We start from the raw sequence: 18215 nt of genomic DNA on the forward strand, positions 1-18215 counted from the left end.
CATACCTTTATGCAATCTATTTCATAAACATAGAAAATATTAAATTTGTTTAAAATGTCATTTTTCTTGGATTCACAGTCAATGCTCATAGAAGCAACAATCAAGAAATCAAATGAACCATTGCCCTGGGCAAATCCACACGAGGTTTCTTTAAATGTTAAAGGACAAATCCATTACCAGGAAGACTAAAGTGTATCTGCTCCAAACCATGGGGTTTTCAATGACTTCAGATGCATTGAACGCTGGACAACAGATAAGGAAGAACAAAGAAATAGTGATACATTTGAATAATGGTGCTAGCAAAGATAATGACAATGACATGGATTGTGAGTACAAATAAATCTCTATAGGAAGAACATAGCCAGAACGCTCCTTAGAAATGACATGGGAGGGACTCAGTCTTTTCTACTCTGGACACATTGTGATTACTAAGGTAGACAATAGACACAGTGGCTACAACAGTAGGCTCAAGCATGGCAATACTTGTGAGGACGGTAGAGAATCAGGCAGTGCTTTCTTACGCTGCACATCGAGTCTCTATGCGTTGGAATCTACTGACAGGAATCAAACAGAAGCAATCTAGATTCTGTTTTTCACACATGAGTTTTCACTTGCTTTCTATGCTGTGATCTATGGGGTTTGGTTATTCTTTCTTTTTTTCCCCCCAACAGTTTTATTGGCACATAATTTACGTATAATAATTAAACAGATCAATCATATCAGGGAGAATTAGCCAATCATTACCACATCAATTTTAAAACATCCCCCAAGTTGAATCACCTTTAAAATGCGTTGTGCAATCACAATCCAGTCTAGTGCTTTCTTCCCCCTCCCGCTTCATTATTTACTCCCCAAATCCCCTTTCCCTCCTTACTCCCATCCCCACTTTTGTATTCCCTCTATCCCCTTGTAGCAGTTATTTATCATTATGTATCCACTCCTCCTGTGCTTCACAGATGGGAAAGCCAACAGAATACAGTACAAAACAAAAATCACACTAAGGTGGGAAGGATAAAATCATAATAGTATAAAGACATAAACATATACTTTTAAAATTCTCTATGACCTTATATTTGCTTTGGTTTTGTATGCCATGAGGTGAAAGGTCTGAGGAAGAAAAAGACAAGAGATGGAGACACAATAAAAAAAAAAACTTGGCCTTACTTTATATATATATTTTTTATCGTTTTATTGGGGGCTCGTACAACTCTTATCACAATCCATACATACATCTATTATGTGTCAAGCACATTTGTACTTTTGTTTCCCTCATCGTTCTCAACATATTTGCTTTCTACTTAGGCCCTTGGTATCAGCTCCTCATGTTTCCCCCTCCCTCCCCGTTCCCCCATCCCTAATGAACCCTTGATAATTTATAAATCATTACTATTTTGTCATGTCTTACACTGTCCGACATCTTCCTTCACCCAGCTTTCTGTTCTCCATCCCCCAGGGAGGTGGTTATAAGTAGATCCTTGTCATTGGTTCCCCCTTTCCACCCCACCTTCCCTCCACCCTCCCGGTATTGCCACTTTCACCACTGGTCCTGAAGTGATCAGCTGTCCTGGATTCCCTTGTTTCCAGTTCCTATCTGTATGAGTGTACATCCTCTGGTTTAGCTGGATTTGTAAGGTAGAATTGGGATCATGATAGTGAATGGGAGGAAGCATTTAAGAACTACAGGAAAGTTGTATGTTTCATCATTGCTATACTGCACCCTGACTATCTGGTCTCCCTGTGACCCTTCTGTAAGGGGATGTCGGGTTGCCTACAGATAAGCTTTGGGTTCCCAATCTGCACTTCCCCTCATTCACAATGATGATATGATGTTTTGTTCTTTGATGCGTGATAACTGATCCCTTCAGCTCCTCGTGATCACACAGGCTGGTGTGCTTCTTCCACGTGGGCTTTGTTGCTTCTGAGCTAGATGTCCACTTGTTTATCTTCAAGTCTCTAAGACCCCAGAGGTTATATCTTTTGATAGCCAGGCACCATCATCTTTCTTCACCACATTTGCTTATGCACCCATTTGTCTTCAGCGATCCTATCAGGAAGATGAGCATCATGAAATGGCAGTTTAATAGAACAGAGTGTTCTTGCCTTGAGGAAGTACTTGGTGGAGGCACAATGTCTATCTGCTATCTTAATACTAAACCTCTAAATATATGCATGTAGATCTATTTCCCCACCATCATATATAAATATATTTACATATGTACATGGCTGTATTTAGACCTCTATAAATGCCCTGTGCTCCGAGTTCTCTCCTCTATTTCCTTTTAATTTCCTCTTGTCCCACTATCATGCTCAGCCTTCATTTGGGTTTCAGTAATTCCTTTCGGTTACATTGCCCTTGATCACTTGATGTTCTGTTGTTCCTGGGTAGGTTAAAATCACTTCCTTTCCCCCACTTCCCCCTCTCCCTTATATATTTCTTTTTTTTAATAAATCATTTTATTGGGGGCTCATACAACTCTTCTCACTATCTATTCAGCTAACCATTGTGTCAAACGCATTTGTACATTTGTTGCCATCATCATTTTCAAAACATTTTCTTTCTACTTGAGCCCTTGGTATCAGCTCCTCATTCTTCCTCTCCTTCCCCCACCCTCCATCCCTCAAGAACCCATGATAATTTATAAATTATTATTTGTTTTTTCATATCTTACACTAACCAATGTCTCCCTTCACCCACTTTTCTGTTGTCCATCCCCCTGAGAGGGGGTGATAGGTACATTATTATGATCTGTTCCCCTTTTCTCCCACAACTTACCCCTTACCCTCCTGGTATGGCTTTCAATATGGTCTAGAGGGGTTATCTCTCCGGGATTCCCTGTGTTCCCACCTCTTAGCTGTACCTGTGTACATGCTCTGGTCTAGACAGATTTGTAAGGTAGAATTGAGGTCATTAGAGTGGGGGTGCGGGGGAACATTAAAGAACTAGAGGATAGCTGTATGTTTCATCCGTGCTATACTGCACACAAGCTGGTCTGCCTGCTCCCCGCAACTCATCTGTAAGGGGATGTCCAATTGCCTACAGATGGGCTTTTAAGTGACATCATAGTAGTATATATTAAAACATTGCCATAATAAAACTTTTAGTGGTAAAATCAAATGGCATTAAATACATTCAATAGGTTGTATAACCATCACAACAATCTATTTCTGATTGCTTTTCATTACCCCAAGCAAACTGAGTGACCCTTAAGTAATAACTCCCCATTCCTCCTTCCTGTAGTCCCTGCTAAGCAAACAATCAACGTTGTCTCTATGTTCTTACTTATTCTGCATGTTGAGGAGCAGAATCAATTTTTACCATTTTGAATATAACTTATTTTATTAGTGCTTAACTTAATTTTCAAGGTTTATCCACACTGTAGCATGCATCAGGAGTTAATTTCTCTTTATCAGTGAATAATATTCCACTGTGTGCCTCAGCCAAATTTTGTCTCTACATCCTTCTGTGATGGACACTTACATCGTTATTCTTTTGGAGTATTATGAATACTATTGCAATAATTTTTAGTGTATGTGGATATACTTATATTCCTTCCCTGTAATTTATGACTAATAAGGAGCCTTAGTGGTGTAATGGGTTCAATGTTGGCCTACTAACCTCAAGGTCAGTAATTGAAAAGCACAAGCTGCTTTCTGGGACAAAGATGAGGCTCTGTGGTTCCGTAAAGATTTACAGCTTCAGAAACCCTATAGAGGGTTGCAGTGAGTTGTCAGTGATTAGATGGCAGGGGATATTGTGATTCCCAATGGTCCCTGTTGGCACAGTGGTTGCAGTTGCTCACTGGAAGGTTGGTGATTACATCTAATTACATCTCCCGTCGTAATTAGAGGAGCCCCTGAATGGGACAATGTGTTCAGTCCTAACCAGCCAAACGTTAAAGGTCTGAATCCATTCAAAGTAGCTTAGAAGAAAGGACTGGAGATCTGCATCTGAAAAGTCACAGCCCGGAAAACCCTCTACCAGTTCTACTCTGCACACACTCACAGGGAGTCCCCATGTGTCAGAATCACCTAGCAATCAACCAGCAACATCACAATAACACGGCAATCCTATGTTTAGCACTTTGGAAAACTACCCAACTGTATGTCACAGTACTGTACCATTTGATAAGCTTACCTATGTAGAGCTCCAATGAGTGATGCTAACGTATTGCCCTTCAGAATATTGGTGGTTCAGATCTGCCCACAGGCACCATGGATGAAAGGCTGCTAGTTGCTGCCATAAGGAGTGCAGCAGGAAAACCCCATGGGGCCCAGTTCTCCTCTCTAACTCTTAACTCAATGACAATGGACTTTTATTTTTAGTGAGCATTCCTAGATTGAGTAACCCATTCTTAGGAGTCAGAACAAAGCATATGAAGCAGTGTTGCCACTGAAGCAGTGACCACACATTGAAGAAAGAAGAAATGTACCATGAAAAAAGTTCCAGGAGAGGACATAGAGTCGTGATAAGGATGCATACTAAGTTTCACATATTATCATATTTATGGTAACAAGAGACCTGTAAATAATGAGGTTCAGAAACTCTAATACTTTCATATAAATGTTTTGAGAATGATGATGGCAACAAATGTACAAATGTGCTTGACACAATGGATGGATGGATGGATTGTGATGAGAGTTGGATAGACTTTGGGAAGATGGCATCTAGTTAAGACTCACCTGCCCGGAGCTCCTGCTGCCATACCTGCAAATTGGGAGGTAAGGTGAAGGAGACTGGGAGGCAGAGTCCTGAAATTAGAACTGAGGTACTAGGATCTGTACTGACCCCATTTTTGAGTGTGATTTCTATTCACAAAGCGAACCAAGAACGTATTAAACCACCCTGGGTTCAGTGTGCTGGGCTTGTGGGCTCCAGCTGAAGAGCTACCTTCCTCCCCCAAATGATTTAAAAAAAAAGAGTTGTATGAGCCCCCAATAAAATGATTAAAAAAATAAAGATGACAACAGCAACAAATCATTTATATGCACCCAAACACCCAAGTAAAATGTATACCTTTCATAAGAGGTCACTTTGTTGGTTAACAATTAAAACAGGAAAAGGACTCAAAGTTTTGTTAAGATCACTCACTGCTTCCTAATTATATAATCCCCAGTGTTTGTACTTTTCTTACAAAGGTTATCTTATTATGTGTTTCTCTATTTTTCTTCCCTTAATTGTTCTATATATTGATCAAATTATCCATAACCATCTTTCTTTGACAATTCTCAATACTATAATTCATCATATTTACTTTTAATCTTCACTTCATACTAGGTGGAGCAAATTTCCAGCTCTCCTTCATGGATTGTTCTTGGCATGAAAGGTACAAACTCCAAAGTTTTGTTTACTCATTTCATTCTATGTTTGGGGACGTTCTGTAAAGTTTAATACCTGGCAATTGTATAAAGAACACAGTCATAAGTAGCATATATTTTTAAAATATTTAGTAATCACTGACACATAAAAAAATCTCAATCCATATATGCTTGTTGGTTATTACCTGGTTCTCTTTCTTGTCAGACATGATTTATCTCCCAGGAAATGCAGCCTAGTGTTTAAAATCCTTACCTAGACAAAATGCTCAAATGTTATTGTTTTAATATGTTGATCTGCATTATTTTATCCTTCTACACACCATAACTGGTCTAGAACATGGAGACATGGTTTAGCAGAATCTAGTATGTGCAGAAATATTCTTCCTCGGATAGTAGAAAGGAGAAGTAGTAAATAACTTTCTTAAAGAATTAAGGAAATACTTGTTATAGCATAGATTCCAGGGTTTGTCAAATATTTCCCATATTTTAACCTCTGGAAAAGATCAAACGGCACCCAAGTTCTACAGAAGTCATCAGGTAAATCACCTCCTGACTTCTGAAGACATTCAGTAATGTTTTAAACCAGCACGCTAATACAATATCATTTATTGTAGGTCACTATGTTCCCCAGGACCTTTCTGAAAGCATTCTTCATGTCTTTGTTCCTGAGGCTGAAGATGAGGGGGCTGAGGAAAGGAGTAACAACAGTGTAAGGGACAGCTATGAGTGTGTCATCTCCTCTCAAACCTTCTGGTTTCAGATAAACAATAGATGCAAAACCAAAATGGATTATGACCACGGTGAGGTAGGAGGCACAGGTAGAAAATGCTTTCTGCTTGCCTTCAGCTGAAGGGATCCTTAGAAGAGTGGAAAAGATGAAAACATAAGTGAGGACAATAAGTATGAAGGTGCCCAGCAAACCTGATATTGTGACAATATTTATCAATGTGACAATTAATTCTGTGATGTTACTGCCTAAACAAGATAGCCTCACAACTGCCCGCATATGACAGAAAAAGTGTTTGACAAGGTTGGGACTGCAGAAAAATTCTCTAAATATTAGTGCTGTCTCTATCAGAGAGATAAAGAAACCCCCAGCCCACGCAGAGGCCACAAGTTGCCCACATGCTATGTTAGTCATAAGCAGTGGATATCTGAGAGGGTTGCAGATGGCCAGAAAGCGATCATACCCCATTAGAGTGAGGATGATGCAATTGGTGCCACCAAGTCCTAAGAAGAAACACATCTGCAAGCCACAGCCTATGACAGACATGCTTCTGGTTTTAGACTGCAGGTCTGACAGCATCTTGGGGATGATGCTCAGCGTATAGCAGGTCTCAGAAAAGGAGAGTGAACTCAGGAAGATGTACATAGGGATGTGAAGGGCTCTGTCCACCCAAGGGAGACCCATGATAGTCAGATTTCCCAGGAGGGTGAGAAGGTAGAGGAAAAAGAAGATTATAAATAATAAAGTCTGTATATTTGGATAAAGAGAAAAGCCAATAAGGATGAATTCTTTCACAGTCGTCCGGTTGACTTGCATAGTTTAAAATCTTCAATCTGAAAGAAACAACAAGTAAACTTCAATTCTCCTTTATTCATGATTATAGTCAAGTGTAATCTTATTAATACTCAGGTATTAAAAAGAATGAGAAAAAATGTCAGGTAATTACAGCTACTAATGGTATTCCACTTAGTTTCTCAAAGCGCTGTTTATGTAGATGATGTGTTCCACTGATTCAACCATTTCTTCATTCACCCAGCAATATATTATTGGGGTTATGTTGTTGTTGTCTTTTACTAAGTGCCAGAAATGTTTGCTCTCATCAATTTTTAAAAATAATTGTTTGGGCTAGGAATGCAGTAAGTGAAAAAGTAATGCAACTTCTATTTGGGTGAAGAGGATGCAGGTGTGCACTTGGAGAGTCAGATCAGATGGTGAATGCTGAACAACACTAGGAACTGAGTAAAACCCAGAGTTAGAATCTGACACAGACAGTAACACCCCAAAATATAAGGTTCATGAATATTTATGGGTGAAAGCTGAGAGTTCGCTCCCTAGTCATCTTAGATTGCAGCTTGAATAATGACTTACACTTGCTAGTGAAGGCCAAAAATCATTGTTTTTTCATGCAAAAGACAATCAGGTTCTGAAATAGTGAAAGAAAACTAGGGACAAGCTTCCTTACAGCTAATCTGAGAAGAGAGAATAAAAAGAAAGATAGTATAACAGAGGACCCTTAAGATTACTTACATTATGGGATGGTATTTGTAATCAGATTGTTTATGCAAGTATAATGCAGGTTATGGTTGAGGTTTCAACTGTTTCTTTATGCCCCAATAAGCATCTTATACAATTGATTATATTTAGTAGCTCCATGACTTCTGTAATGATTTTAAATCGTATTTAATCTCATCTTCTTCTGATTTCTACAGGATGTTGCATGTGCTTATAGTTAATTAACAGAAACCTTTGGCCTTGTATCATAATGAACTATTGCTTTTCCTTCTTCCATGCAGATATATTTAATAACTAGCAATAATAATGTCCATATACTGTCAAATGCTTTCACATTTTTACCAATTTCTACTCCTTTTGGCATAGCTATGGAGTGCATAGAACAGACAAGAAATGTGTAGGACAGCTATGATTACTAATAAGACAATTGTATTTAGAATTTGACAAATTTAGAACTAGAATCAACGTGTTTGAATTGAAAAAATATTGTTTGACTTTAATTATGCTTTCTACTTCTCTAAGCTGCTCCCTAAGCAAAGAATTATATGTTTCTATGTTTCCCAAAATAATTTTAAGAAGATGATTATAACAAATAAATGTTGGATGGATGGGGGGAGTAATAAAGAAAACAGTGCTTAATCTGAAAACAACAATCTTGTTTGCTTTTTTACTCAGTATAGTATGATATAATGATTTGTGGGCCTGGAGATGAATAGACTTATTACTATAATTAGGTCTAACCAAAAGCAAACCAAACTCATTGCCATCAAGTGGGCTACAACTCACAGGAACCTTAACAAGCAGAGGAGAGCTGTCTCATTTGAGTTTCTGAAGCGGTAATGCCTAGGCATACTTCAGGCTAAAATGAAGCCTTCTCATAAAACTTAACTGGTTACACAAGATCAGGAAAATCAATAGAAACATGACCTAATTATAAATGTTTTAGAAATAACCCACACCCTAATGGGCTTTACCATACCGGTATCATTTGATTCTTTTTGTCCTCTTAAACCTGACAAGATCTTAATTCTTTAATAATGAAATAATCTATAGTCTTTCTCATTTCCTATCTACCTTTTCTCTTTTTTCAGTTTTCTTCTTTGTCTTCCTGTATCTATATCTTATTATATATGAATAATAATAATTAGGAAATAAAAATGAATTCACTCAAAAAAATTACACATCATTTTAAAATTCAAAGAGAAATGATGATTTGGAGAAAATAAACAATTTTGTCCCAAAGACCCTTTACTTCTGCAGTGACAATTAATTATGAGAGCATGGTAACAATTCACTGTGTTTCCTACCTTGTGTACCTTATCAATACTTGGAAGACAGTTCACTGCCACAATTAGTAGTTAGTCTTCCAAAAGACAGTCTTCACAATGTTAGAAGCAAGCTTTGTTCTCCTCTTAAAAGAGACAGAAATTGAACTCATATGAAAAGAGCTGATTCTTCACCTATCACTGGTGTTTTAGTGAATTTGGGAAAGTCTTCGTGCATTCCAGTCCTAAGTCTCCCTTGCTGAGAAGTGAGGAAGAGGGTGCAGGGTTTATGCAGTACTCAGATTTCTATGGTCCTAGAATTCTGTGATGACATGTGTTGGGAGGCTGGGCCATATGTACTGTGATGAGACTTTACTACCAACTAACTTATAATGATTTGGAAACTTTCTTTTTCTGCTTAAATATTTTGATTGTTTACCATCACAGCTTGAGGCTCCTCAACTCTAGAGGTTTGGTTCTGTGGAGGAGACCAGAGGGGATTCCCTTTCTCCTCATCAGAGAAGCAGAGAACTTTCTTATCCGACTTTGTAATGTGCCCTCATTAGTCAGAGGGATTTGTGACTAACTGTTCTGAGAGACTGTGGGGATTTAAAACTTTCAGAGTTCATATCCTATCCATAAAGGAGGCTTCCTGCTACTGCTTAAGTTTTGTTTTGGTATGGAAAGGGTGAATGGAAAACTACGTTCTTAGCACTCATTCAATCTACTCTTTTGCTGACACTTCCCTTCTAATAGCTGGTTTCCTTCCTGAGAACTTAAAAAAGAGGCCTAACAACTCACTTCCACTGAGTTGCAGCATTAACAGAGGTTTGTACCAACATGTGTCCTACTTCATATTTGTCATCTAAGGCTCATTTTACCAAGGTAATGTCACCCAAGGTAGCAAAAGAAGGATGGGAAAATTCATCTCTTGCCACATACTCGTCCCCCTGTGTCAAGGTCACTATCAGAACCTGGAGTGGGGCAGCCCATCAATGAATGGCAGACTGATCATTTCAGCAGTCAGTGGACTTTGCTCCAGTGCTTGGTCCACAGACAGTGGAACCATCATCCTCCATATGTAATGCCATTGAAGCCATGGAGAATGACCAGAAATGGCAAACACCTGCTAAAATATAATATTTAAAGAAAATCAAGAGTCTTCTATCATACTTTAAAAAATGTCCAGGATATATTTGAGAATCATTTGTTATGCAAGGATTCTGAAGATCTCAACTTAAAGAAATAAGACAAGGAATTAATGCTGATATTGAGTGAATCAGCTATAATTTTTGGCAAATATTTTAAATCAGTCTTCATAAAGCTTAACAAAAAAGATTGTAATGATATAAAGCTATAAAACAACAAAAATACAGGTTATTTTAAAGAAATTATAGAAGTGAAAAATATAATAGTAAAAAAAATAGCCATAGATTTTTTTCAATAGTAAAGATGATAGAAGGAAAAAATCTGTGAACTTGAAACCAAAGAGAATCTACTCTTTGTAAGAAAATAAACTGTAGGGTGGTGGGGAGGGGGTGGCACTGAGGAGTCTGAACTAAGATCTTTGAACAAGATGATTATTTTGCTTGCATTGCTGCAATCCAAAGAGGAGAATGTTGAACTGAAAAAGTATTTGGAGAGGTAAGTATATGAAGAAAATTTCCTAGACCTGCCAAAAGACATAAACCTGAAAGTTTGAGAAGATGAATAAACCTCACATAGGATAATTTCATAGCCAGACTCAAAATAACTTAGAGAAAATTTTTTCTTGTGAATTGCGTAAATGTTTATAGAGAACATTACAAACTTTACATTCAACAGTTCAAACACATTTTGTCATCTCAATTATTTTAATCTCCTCTCTGTAAATATCACCTATCCCACTTCTCCCTGTGTTCCTCCTTCCATTTCTCCTTCTATCCTAACCCTTCTGAACTTTGTCCTTGTGTAAATGTTAACTGCTTTATCTCAAACATTTGACTATTCTAAGGCGTTCACCTCACTAGTATTATTTTTCCTCTTATCAGTTTGCCTATTGCTTGCTTAAAAATTGAGCCATAGGGATAAGTCCAGTTCCAAATTTTAAGGGTGATTAGGGATAATATGTATCCCACATTCAATCCAGCACTTTCTAATATGATTTCTCTCAAAGAGTTGTTAGTGGTAAGCAGATAGCATCTAATTTTTCTGGACTTAAGATCACAGAGACTGATGTTTGTGAGGCACAGCTTATCACCACCCCCAACCATTGGAGGCGAGTTAAATCCCATTCCAATGCCAGTGCTATAAAAGAAAGACCAACACACACACACAAACACACACACAAATTCTCAAATATTTATTGAAAGAAAATATCCACACTATCAGGAAAGATGAGAAAATATGCATTCAAGAAAGTTGATGAAACCCAGATAGGATAGACTTATAAAGAAAATCACAAAGGCAAATCATAATCAAACTTTCCAAAACCAAAGGCAAAGAAAGAATCCTTAAAGCAGTTCATGGAAGGAAGTGATCTATAAAGGACGATCAGTAACACCAAGTTTAAATTTCTTGGCAGAACCATGCAAGCAAGAAAGCAATGGGATAATGCATATAAAAACAATGAAATAAATTTTATATATATATATATATATATATTACCAAGAATTACTTAACCAACATTTTATGTTAGGTACAATGGCAAAATTAGAACATCCTCCAGATAAACCAAAAATTGTGGGACTTTGTAAGAACCAGAACAACATTACAGAAAATGGGAATAAGCAATGATGGACAACAACCTGAGACTGAGACATATAACATAATACAGAAATCATTCAAAATTTATAAGTAACAAAAATAAATCTATAACATAGAAAATAAAGAAAACAAGATTAGTCAAATTTTAAACAATGACAACTACAAAGCCAAAAAATGGAAGTAAATGATATAGTTATGTATCTTCCAAATAGAAATAAAGTTTTAAAAACTATCAAGATAGAATGACCATTTAAAGCTTGTGAAGATAATAATAAATTACAGTGTAAGCTCAATGATAATTAATAAACATTTTCATTAAAATAAAAAACAAGAAAAGGAGTCTCAGTAAACATGAAATACCAACAAAAGAAATGATGCAAAATTCTATTAAAAAATTAACTCAGTTCAGAAATATATATGAAAAGAATAAACACCACACAAATACACACACAAAATTCAGAGCAATGTGACAACAAAAAATTAATAGCTATCAATATTTGTATCAAATGTAAATGAATGAAATACACCAGTCAAGAAACAGAGTAGCAGAATAGTTAAGGAAACATGACATATAAGTGATATCTACAAGACTTAAATAAGACACAGAGATAAAACTAAATAGTTTCAAAGGATGTAAAGACATATATCAAGGAAATGATAACAAAAAATTATCAGGATTGTCATTTTAAAATTCTGATAAAGTAGACTTTTAGGCAATATTGAGCTAGATATACAAGAAAAGACTTTATAAATTAAAGGATCCACCTCCAAGAGGATATAAAAATAATTAATATTTTCTTATCTGATAAAAGAACCCAACATACACAAATCAAACTTCAACAGAATGAAAAAGAGAAAAATGAAAGTCCATAACAATAGTATAAAGCTCTAATACAACACTTAAAAAAATAAATCATTTTATTGGGGGCTCATACAACTCATCACAATCCATCCATTGTGTCAAGAACATTTGTTACCATCATCATTTTCAAAACATTTTCTTTCTACTTGAGCCCTTGGTATCAGCTCCTCATTTTTTCCCCACCTCCTCCACTCTCTTTCCCTCCCTCATGAGCCCTTGATAATGTATATATTATTATTTTTTCATGTCTTAGACTGACCGATGTCTCCCTTCACCCACTTGTCTGTTGTCTATCCCCCATGGAGGGGGTTATACATAGATCACTGTGATTGGTTCCTCCTTTCTCCCCCCACCTTTCCCTTACCCTCCTGGTATCAGTGCTCTCATTATTGGTCCTAAGGGGTTTGTCTGTCCTGGATTCCCTGTGTTTCCAACTATTATCTGTATCAGTGCACATCCTCTGGTTTAGCCGGATTTGTAAGGTAGAATTGGATCATGATAGTGGGGTGATGGGGGGAAGAAGCATTAAAGAACTAGAGGAAAGTTGTATGTTTTATTGGTGCTATACTGCACCCTGATTGGCTCATCTCCTCCCAGCGACCTGTCTGTAATGGGGTATCCAGTTGACTACAGATGGACTCTGGATCTCCACTCCACTTTCCTTCATTCACAGTGATATGATTTTTTGTTCTTTGATTCCTGATACCTGATCCCATTGATACCTTGTGATCACACAGGCTGGTGTGCTTCTTCCATGTGGGCTTTGTTGCTCTCAGCTCGATTATCTTCAAGCCTTTAAGACCCCAGATGCTATATCTTTTGATAGCCAGGCACCATCAGCTTTCTTCACCACATTCGCTTATGCACCCACTTTGTCTGCAGTGATCATATTGGGAAGGTGAACATCATGGAATGCCAGGTTAATAGAACAAAGTGTTCTTGCATTGAGGGAGTACTTGAGTAGAGACCCAATCAATGTCCATCTGATACCTTAATAGTTAACCTATAAATATTTTTACATAGATCTATTTCCTCATCATCATATATAAATATATTTACATATGTACATGCTATAATTTAGACCTATATAAATGTCCTTTGCCTCCTAGTTCTTTCCTCTATTTCCTTTTACTTTTCCTCTTGTCCCACTATCATGTTCAGCCTTCATTTGGGTTTCAGTAATTGCTCTAGGTTACATTGCCCTTGATCAAGCCACACCAGGCCTCCTTGCCATAGATTTAAAATCACTTGTTGTTCCCTTGTCCCTGGGTTTGTTAACACCCATTTCTTCCCCCCCCCCCTACCCACCCCCTCCCCGCCTCCCCTGCTCCCATGTCCCCATGGAACCATTGGTCACATTGTTTTCTCTTCCAGATTGTTTATATCATCTATCTTACCTAGATAGACCTGCAAAGATGATAATATGCACAAAAACAACACAGAGCAATACAAAGCAACAAAAGAAAATAAAACAATGCTCCCCAAAAGAAAAGCCTATAAATAGTTCAAGATCTGTTTGTTGACCCTTAGGAATGATGTCTGGTTGAGTTTGATGGGATGCCACACTATGGGCCTAAAGTCTGTTTTGGTATTCCCTGGGGACTGCTCCCTGGCTGTTCTGTTCCACGTCCTCATTGTTTCACCTAGGTGTAGTGGGGTCAGATTGGGTGCAATTTCCACACTGTCTCCATTGTTGTCCCTGTAGAGCTATGGGTCAGTGAGGGACATCATGTCCCATAGTGAGGCTGGCATTATGGTCCTCTGTGTGCATTGTTTGATCTGAGCAGGGATATTATCCCCAGGGATTGGTGGGCCATAATGTGCTCCACTCTCTTGTCCTCCCCTTCATTTGCTCCTTTGTGCTCTGATCAGACATGTCCCGCTCCCTGAGCTATAGCTTCAGTGCTGTCTTCTGAAGCGAATTTTTCTGCGGGGAAGTAGGGCTGTCCACGTAGTTGGGATTGGCGCTGGCCACTTGGACCTCTCTATTGGTTCTCTGCTTCATGCAAGTATGTTGCATTCATGTCTTGGAGCACCGAGTTGAAGTCTGGTCCCTCTTTCCCTGTGGAGATATAAACAATACTCTACCCTTGGGTAGGTTAGTGCCCTGTTCCCCTGCTACCCAGGTCTTTTTTTTCTTCCCACCCCCACACCCCTATTTAGTTGGCCACCATGCCATACTACCTGGCCCTCACTCCAAGAATGTATGTATATAGTAGTATTTTCCCTATGCTCCTTTTGCATTTTTAAACTTACCTCAGTGGATTTATGTTGTACTTGTCCTTTTATGCTTGGCTTACTTCACTTAGCATAATTTCCTCCAGTTCTTCCCATGTGGCGATGTGCTTCATGCATTCATCATGCTTTTTAGGGATGCATAGTACTCCATTGTATGTATGTACTATAGGTTTTTAATCCATTCATCTATTGATGGAAATTTAGGTTGTTTCTGACTCCTTGCACTTGTGAACTGTGCTTCACTGAAAGTTGGAGCACAGATGTCTGGCCGTGATTAGTTTCTTGCCTCTTCTGGGCATATGTCCAATAGGGAGATTGCTGGGCCTTATGGTAGCTTGATTTTCATCTGTTTTAGATATCACCAGATCAATTTCCATAGTGGCTGTACATGCCTACAGGTCCACCAGGAGTGGATGAGAGCTCCTATCTCACCACTGCCCCTCCAACACTTGTTGCTTTCTGATTTTTTGAATTGGGCTATCTTTGAGAGTGTTAGGTGGTATCTCATTCTTTTTTAATGTGCATAACTCTTATGGCTAATGATCAGGAACATTTTCTCATATGTTTATTGGACATTCAGATTTCTGACCTTGAGAAACTTCTGTTAAGGTCTTTGTTTAGCTCTACACTGAGCAATTATTTTCTTTCTTTTTGGAAGATAGCAGAGTAATGTAGATTTTAGTAATAAGGCTTTTGCCTGATGTGTCATTGCTAAAGATGTTTTCCCAGTCCGTGGGCTCTCTTATTAGTCTCTTGGTGAATTCTTTCTATGTACACGAGCGTTTTATATTCAGTATATCCCACTTGTCAATTTTTGCCTCCTCTGTGTTTGCGTCCTTCCCTATTTCTGATAGCCTATGTATTCCCTGTGCCCCAATTCTCAGGTTTGTCCCAATTCCCTCATTGAAGGCCCTAATAGGGTGGGGTTTCCCCTCAAGGTCTGAGATCCACCTTGAGTTTATTCTTGTGCATGGAATGAGGTAAGGGTCTAGATTAATTTTTCTGCAGGTAGATATCCACTTTTTTCCAGCACCACTTGATGAAGAGGGCATCCACTTCCCATTTGATATTTTTTGGGCCCTCATTAAAGATCAGTTGTCTGTATGCTGATGAATTTATTTGTGGGTTCTGTTCTTTTCATTTGTCTGAGTATCTGTCATTATACCAATACTTTGCAGTTTTGACCACTGTGGCTGTATAATATGTGCTAAAGTCAAGTAAAGCAAACCCTCCCACTGTGTCCTTTTTTTGTAATATAAAATATTATTTTTTAATCGTTTTATTAGGGGCTCATACAATTCTCATCACAATACATACAGCAATTTTGTAAAGCACATTTGTACATTCATTGCCCTCATCATTCTCAAAACATTTGCTCTCCACCTAAGCCCCTGGCACCAGTTCCTCATTTTATCCCCTCCCTCCTCCCTCATGAACCCTTGATAATTTATAAATTATTATTTTGTCATATCTTGCCCTGTCCGACGTCCTTCTTCTTGAAGAGTTCTCTGCTAATTCTGGGATTCTTCCCTCTCCATATGAAGTTGGTAATCAGTTTTTCCAACTCTTTGAAGAAAGATGATGGTAATTGTGTCGGGATTGCATTAAACTTATATAGTACCTTGGGCAGAACTGACATCTTTACTATATTGCATCTACCAATCCATGGGCATGGGGTATTCTTCCATTTGTTGAGGTCACTCTTGTTTCTTGTAATAATGTTCTATAGTTTTCCTCATACAAATCTTTTCTTCTTTTAGTCAGGTATATCCCCAGATATTTCAATTTGTGCTTGGCTATTGTGAAGGGTACCACCTTTTTGATCTTCTCTTTCATTGTCTTTTACGATGTGTATCAAGTCCAATAGACTTTTGTTAGTTAATATTGTATCCTGCCACTATCCATATTCCTCTATTGCTTCCAGTACTCCCCTTGTAGAGATTTTGGGATTTTTAACATATAAAACCATATCTTTTGTGAATAAAGCTAGTTTCACCTCTTCCTTCCCCAGGCAAATGCTTCTGATGTCTTTTTTTTTTTTTTTTTTGCTTTAGGCTGTTAGCTAAAACCTCCAGTACAATATGAGATGAGTGGGGACAAGGGCATCCTGGTCTGGTCCCCTTTTTCAATGTTTTAGTCTTTTCTCCATTGACAGCCACATTGGCTGTTGGTTTTTCATATATAGCTTGTATTATATTTAGAACACTTTCTTCCATTCCTATCTTTTTGTGTGTTTGAAACAGGAATTGGTGTTGGATGTTATCTAATGCTTTTTCCACATCTATCGATATTATCATGTGGTTCTCATATTTTTTCATGTCAATGTAGTGAATGAAACTAATGGTCCTTCATATGTTGAACCATCCCTACATCCCTGGTATGAATCCCACTTGGTCATGGTGAATTATTTGTTTGGTATACTTTTGTATTCTATTGGCCAGTATTTTGTTAATGATTGTTACATCGATGTTCATTAGGTATACTGGTCTGTAGTTCTCAATTGTTGTGGGATCCTTGCCCGGTATTAGTATCAGAATTATACTAGCTTCATAGAAAGAGTTCGGGTGTTTACCGTCTTTTCCTATGTTCTGGAAGAGTTTGTGTAGGATTGGGAATAGTCTCTGGAGGGATTGTTTTTCCAAGAATTAGTCCATGTCTTCCAAGTTGTTGAATTCATTAGAATACAGTTCTTTGTAGTACTGTGTAATTAAACTTTTTATTGCATTATGGTCTGTTGTCATGTTACCTATTTCATCCCTCATCCTTGCTATTGAAGTGTGTTCCTTCCTATCTTTGGTTAGTTTTGCCAGTGTTCTGTCGATTCTGTTTATACTTTCAAAGAACCAACTTTTGGGAGCATTATTTTTCCCCCATAATTTTATTTTTCCATCTCTTGAACTCAGCCCTGTTTTTTATTATTTCTTTTCTTTTGTTATTAGTAGGATTGTCTTGTTCACACTTCTCTAGTTGCTGTAAATTTTGTATCAGCATATCAATCATGTCTCTCTTACTTTTTCATGTGTTCATGTATTGCTATGAAATTTCCTCTAACTGCCTTTGTCGTGTGATAACTGCATTTGTTGTGACCCATAAGTTTTGTTACGTCTTGTTCTCATGCTTGTTGGTTTCTCAAAATTTCCTAATTTCATCTCTGATCTATACCAGTACACACTCCTTTTGCAATAGAGAGTTATTCTTCCTCCAATTGTTTTCCCATTTTTTCATCTTCTTTTTTTTATTTCCAGCCTTTAGAACAGAGGTCAGAGAGAGCGTTCTGTATGATATCAATGTACTTAAATCTCCATAGATTCGACTTATATCCCATCATGTGGTCTGTCTCTATTCTAATATGTGTTATGTGAGCTTGAAAATAATGTGAAATCTTTTTTTTATTTGGGTGGAGAGTTAGTTCTATAACTATCTATCAGGTCAATTTGTTGAATTGTAGTCTTTAGATCTGTAACCTACTTGTTGAGTTTCTTTTCCTGTGATCTATCTTTCTCAGAGGGCAGAGGATTGATGTCACCTGTTATAATTGTTGAGACGTGAT

General features: G+C 37.7%; 1 protein-coding gene across 1 annotated transcript; it reads right to left on the reverse strand.

The window, feature by feature from the left end:
- Positions 1-5917: 5917 nt before the first annotated feature.
- Positions 5918-6885, reverse strand: LOC101655613 (olfactory receptor 10X1-like). Its single transcript, XM_004714791.3, has one exon. It carries the CDS (start codon positions 6857-6859, stop codon positions 5918-5920), a length of 942 nt encoding a protein of 313 aa, XP_004714848.1. The 5' UTR covers positions 6860-6885.
- Positions 6886-18215: the final 11330 nt, after the last annotated feature.

This window comes from Echinops telfairi, unplaced genomic scaffold (genome assembly GCF_000313985.2).
Source record: "Echinops telfairi isolate 266 unplaced genomic scaffold, ASM31398v2 ScPeMD7_7425;HRSCAF=8463, whole genome shotgun sequence".
In the NCBI taxonomy this organism is placed as follows: Eukaryota; Metazoa; Chordata; class Mammalia; order Afrosoricida; family Tenrecidae; genus Echinops; species Echinops telfairi.

Excerpts from the sequence above, each read along its gene's own strand:
- LOC101655613 (XM_004714791.3), bottom strand. The coding sequence starts at position 6,859 with ATGCAAGTCAACCGGACGACTGTGAAAGAATTCATCCTTATTGGCTTT.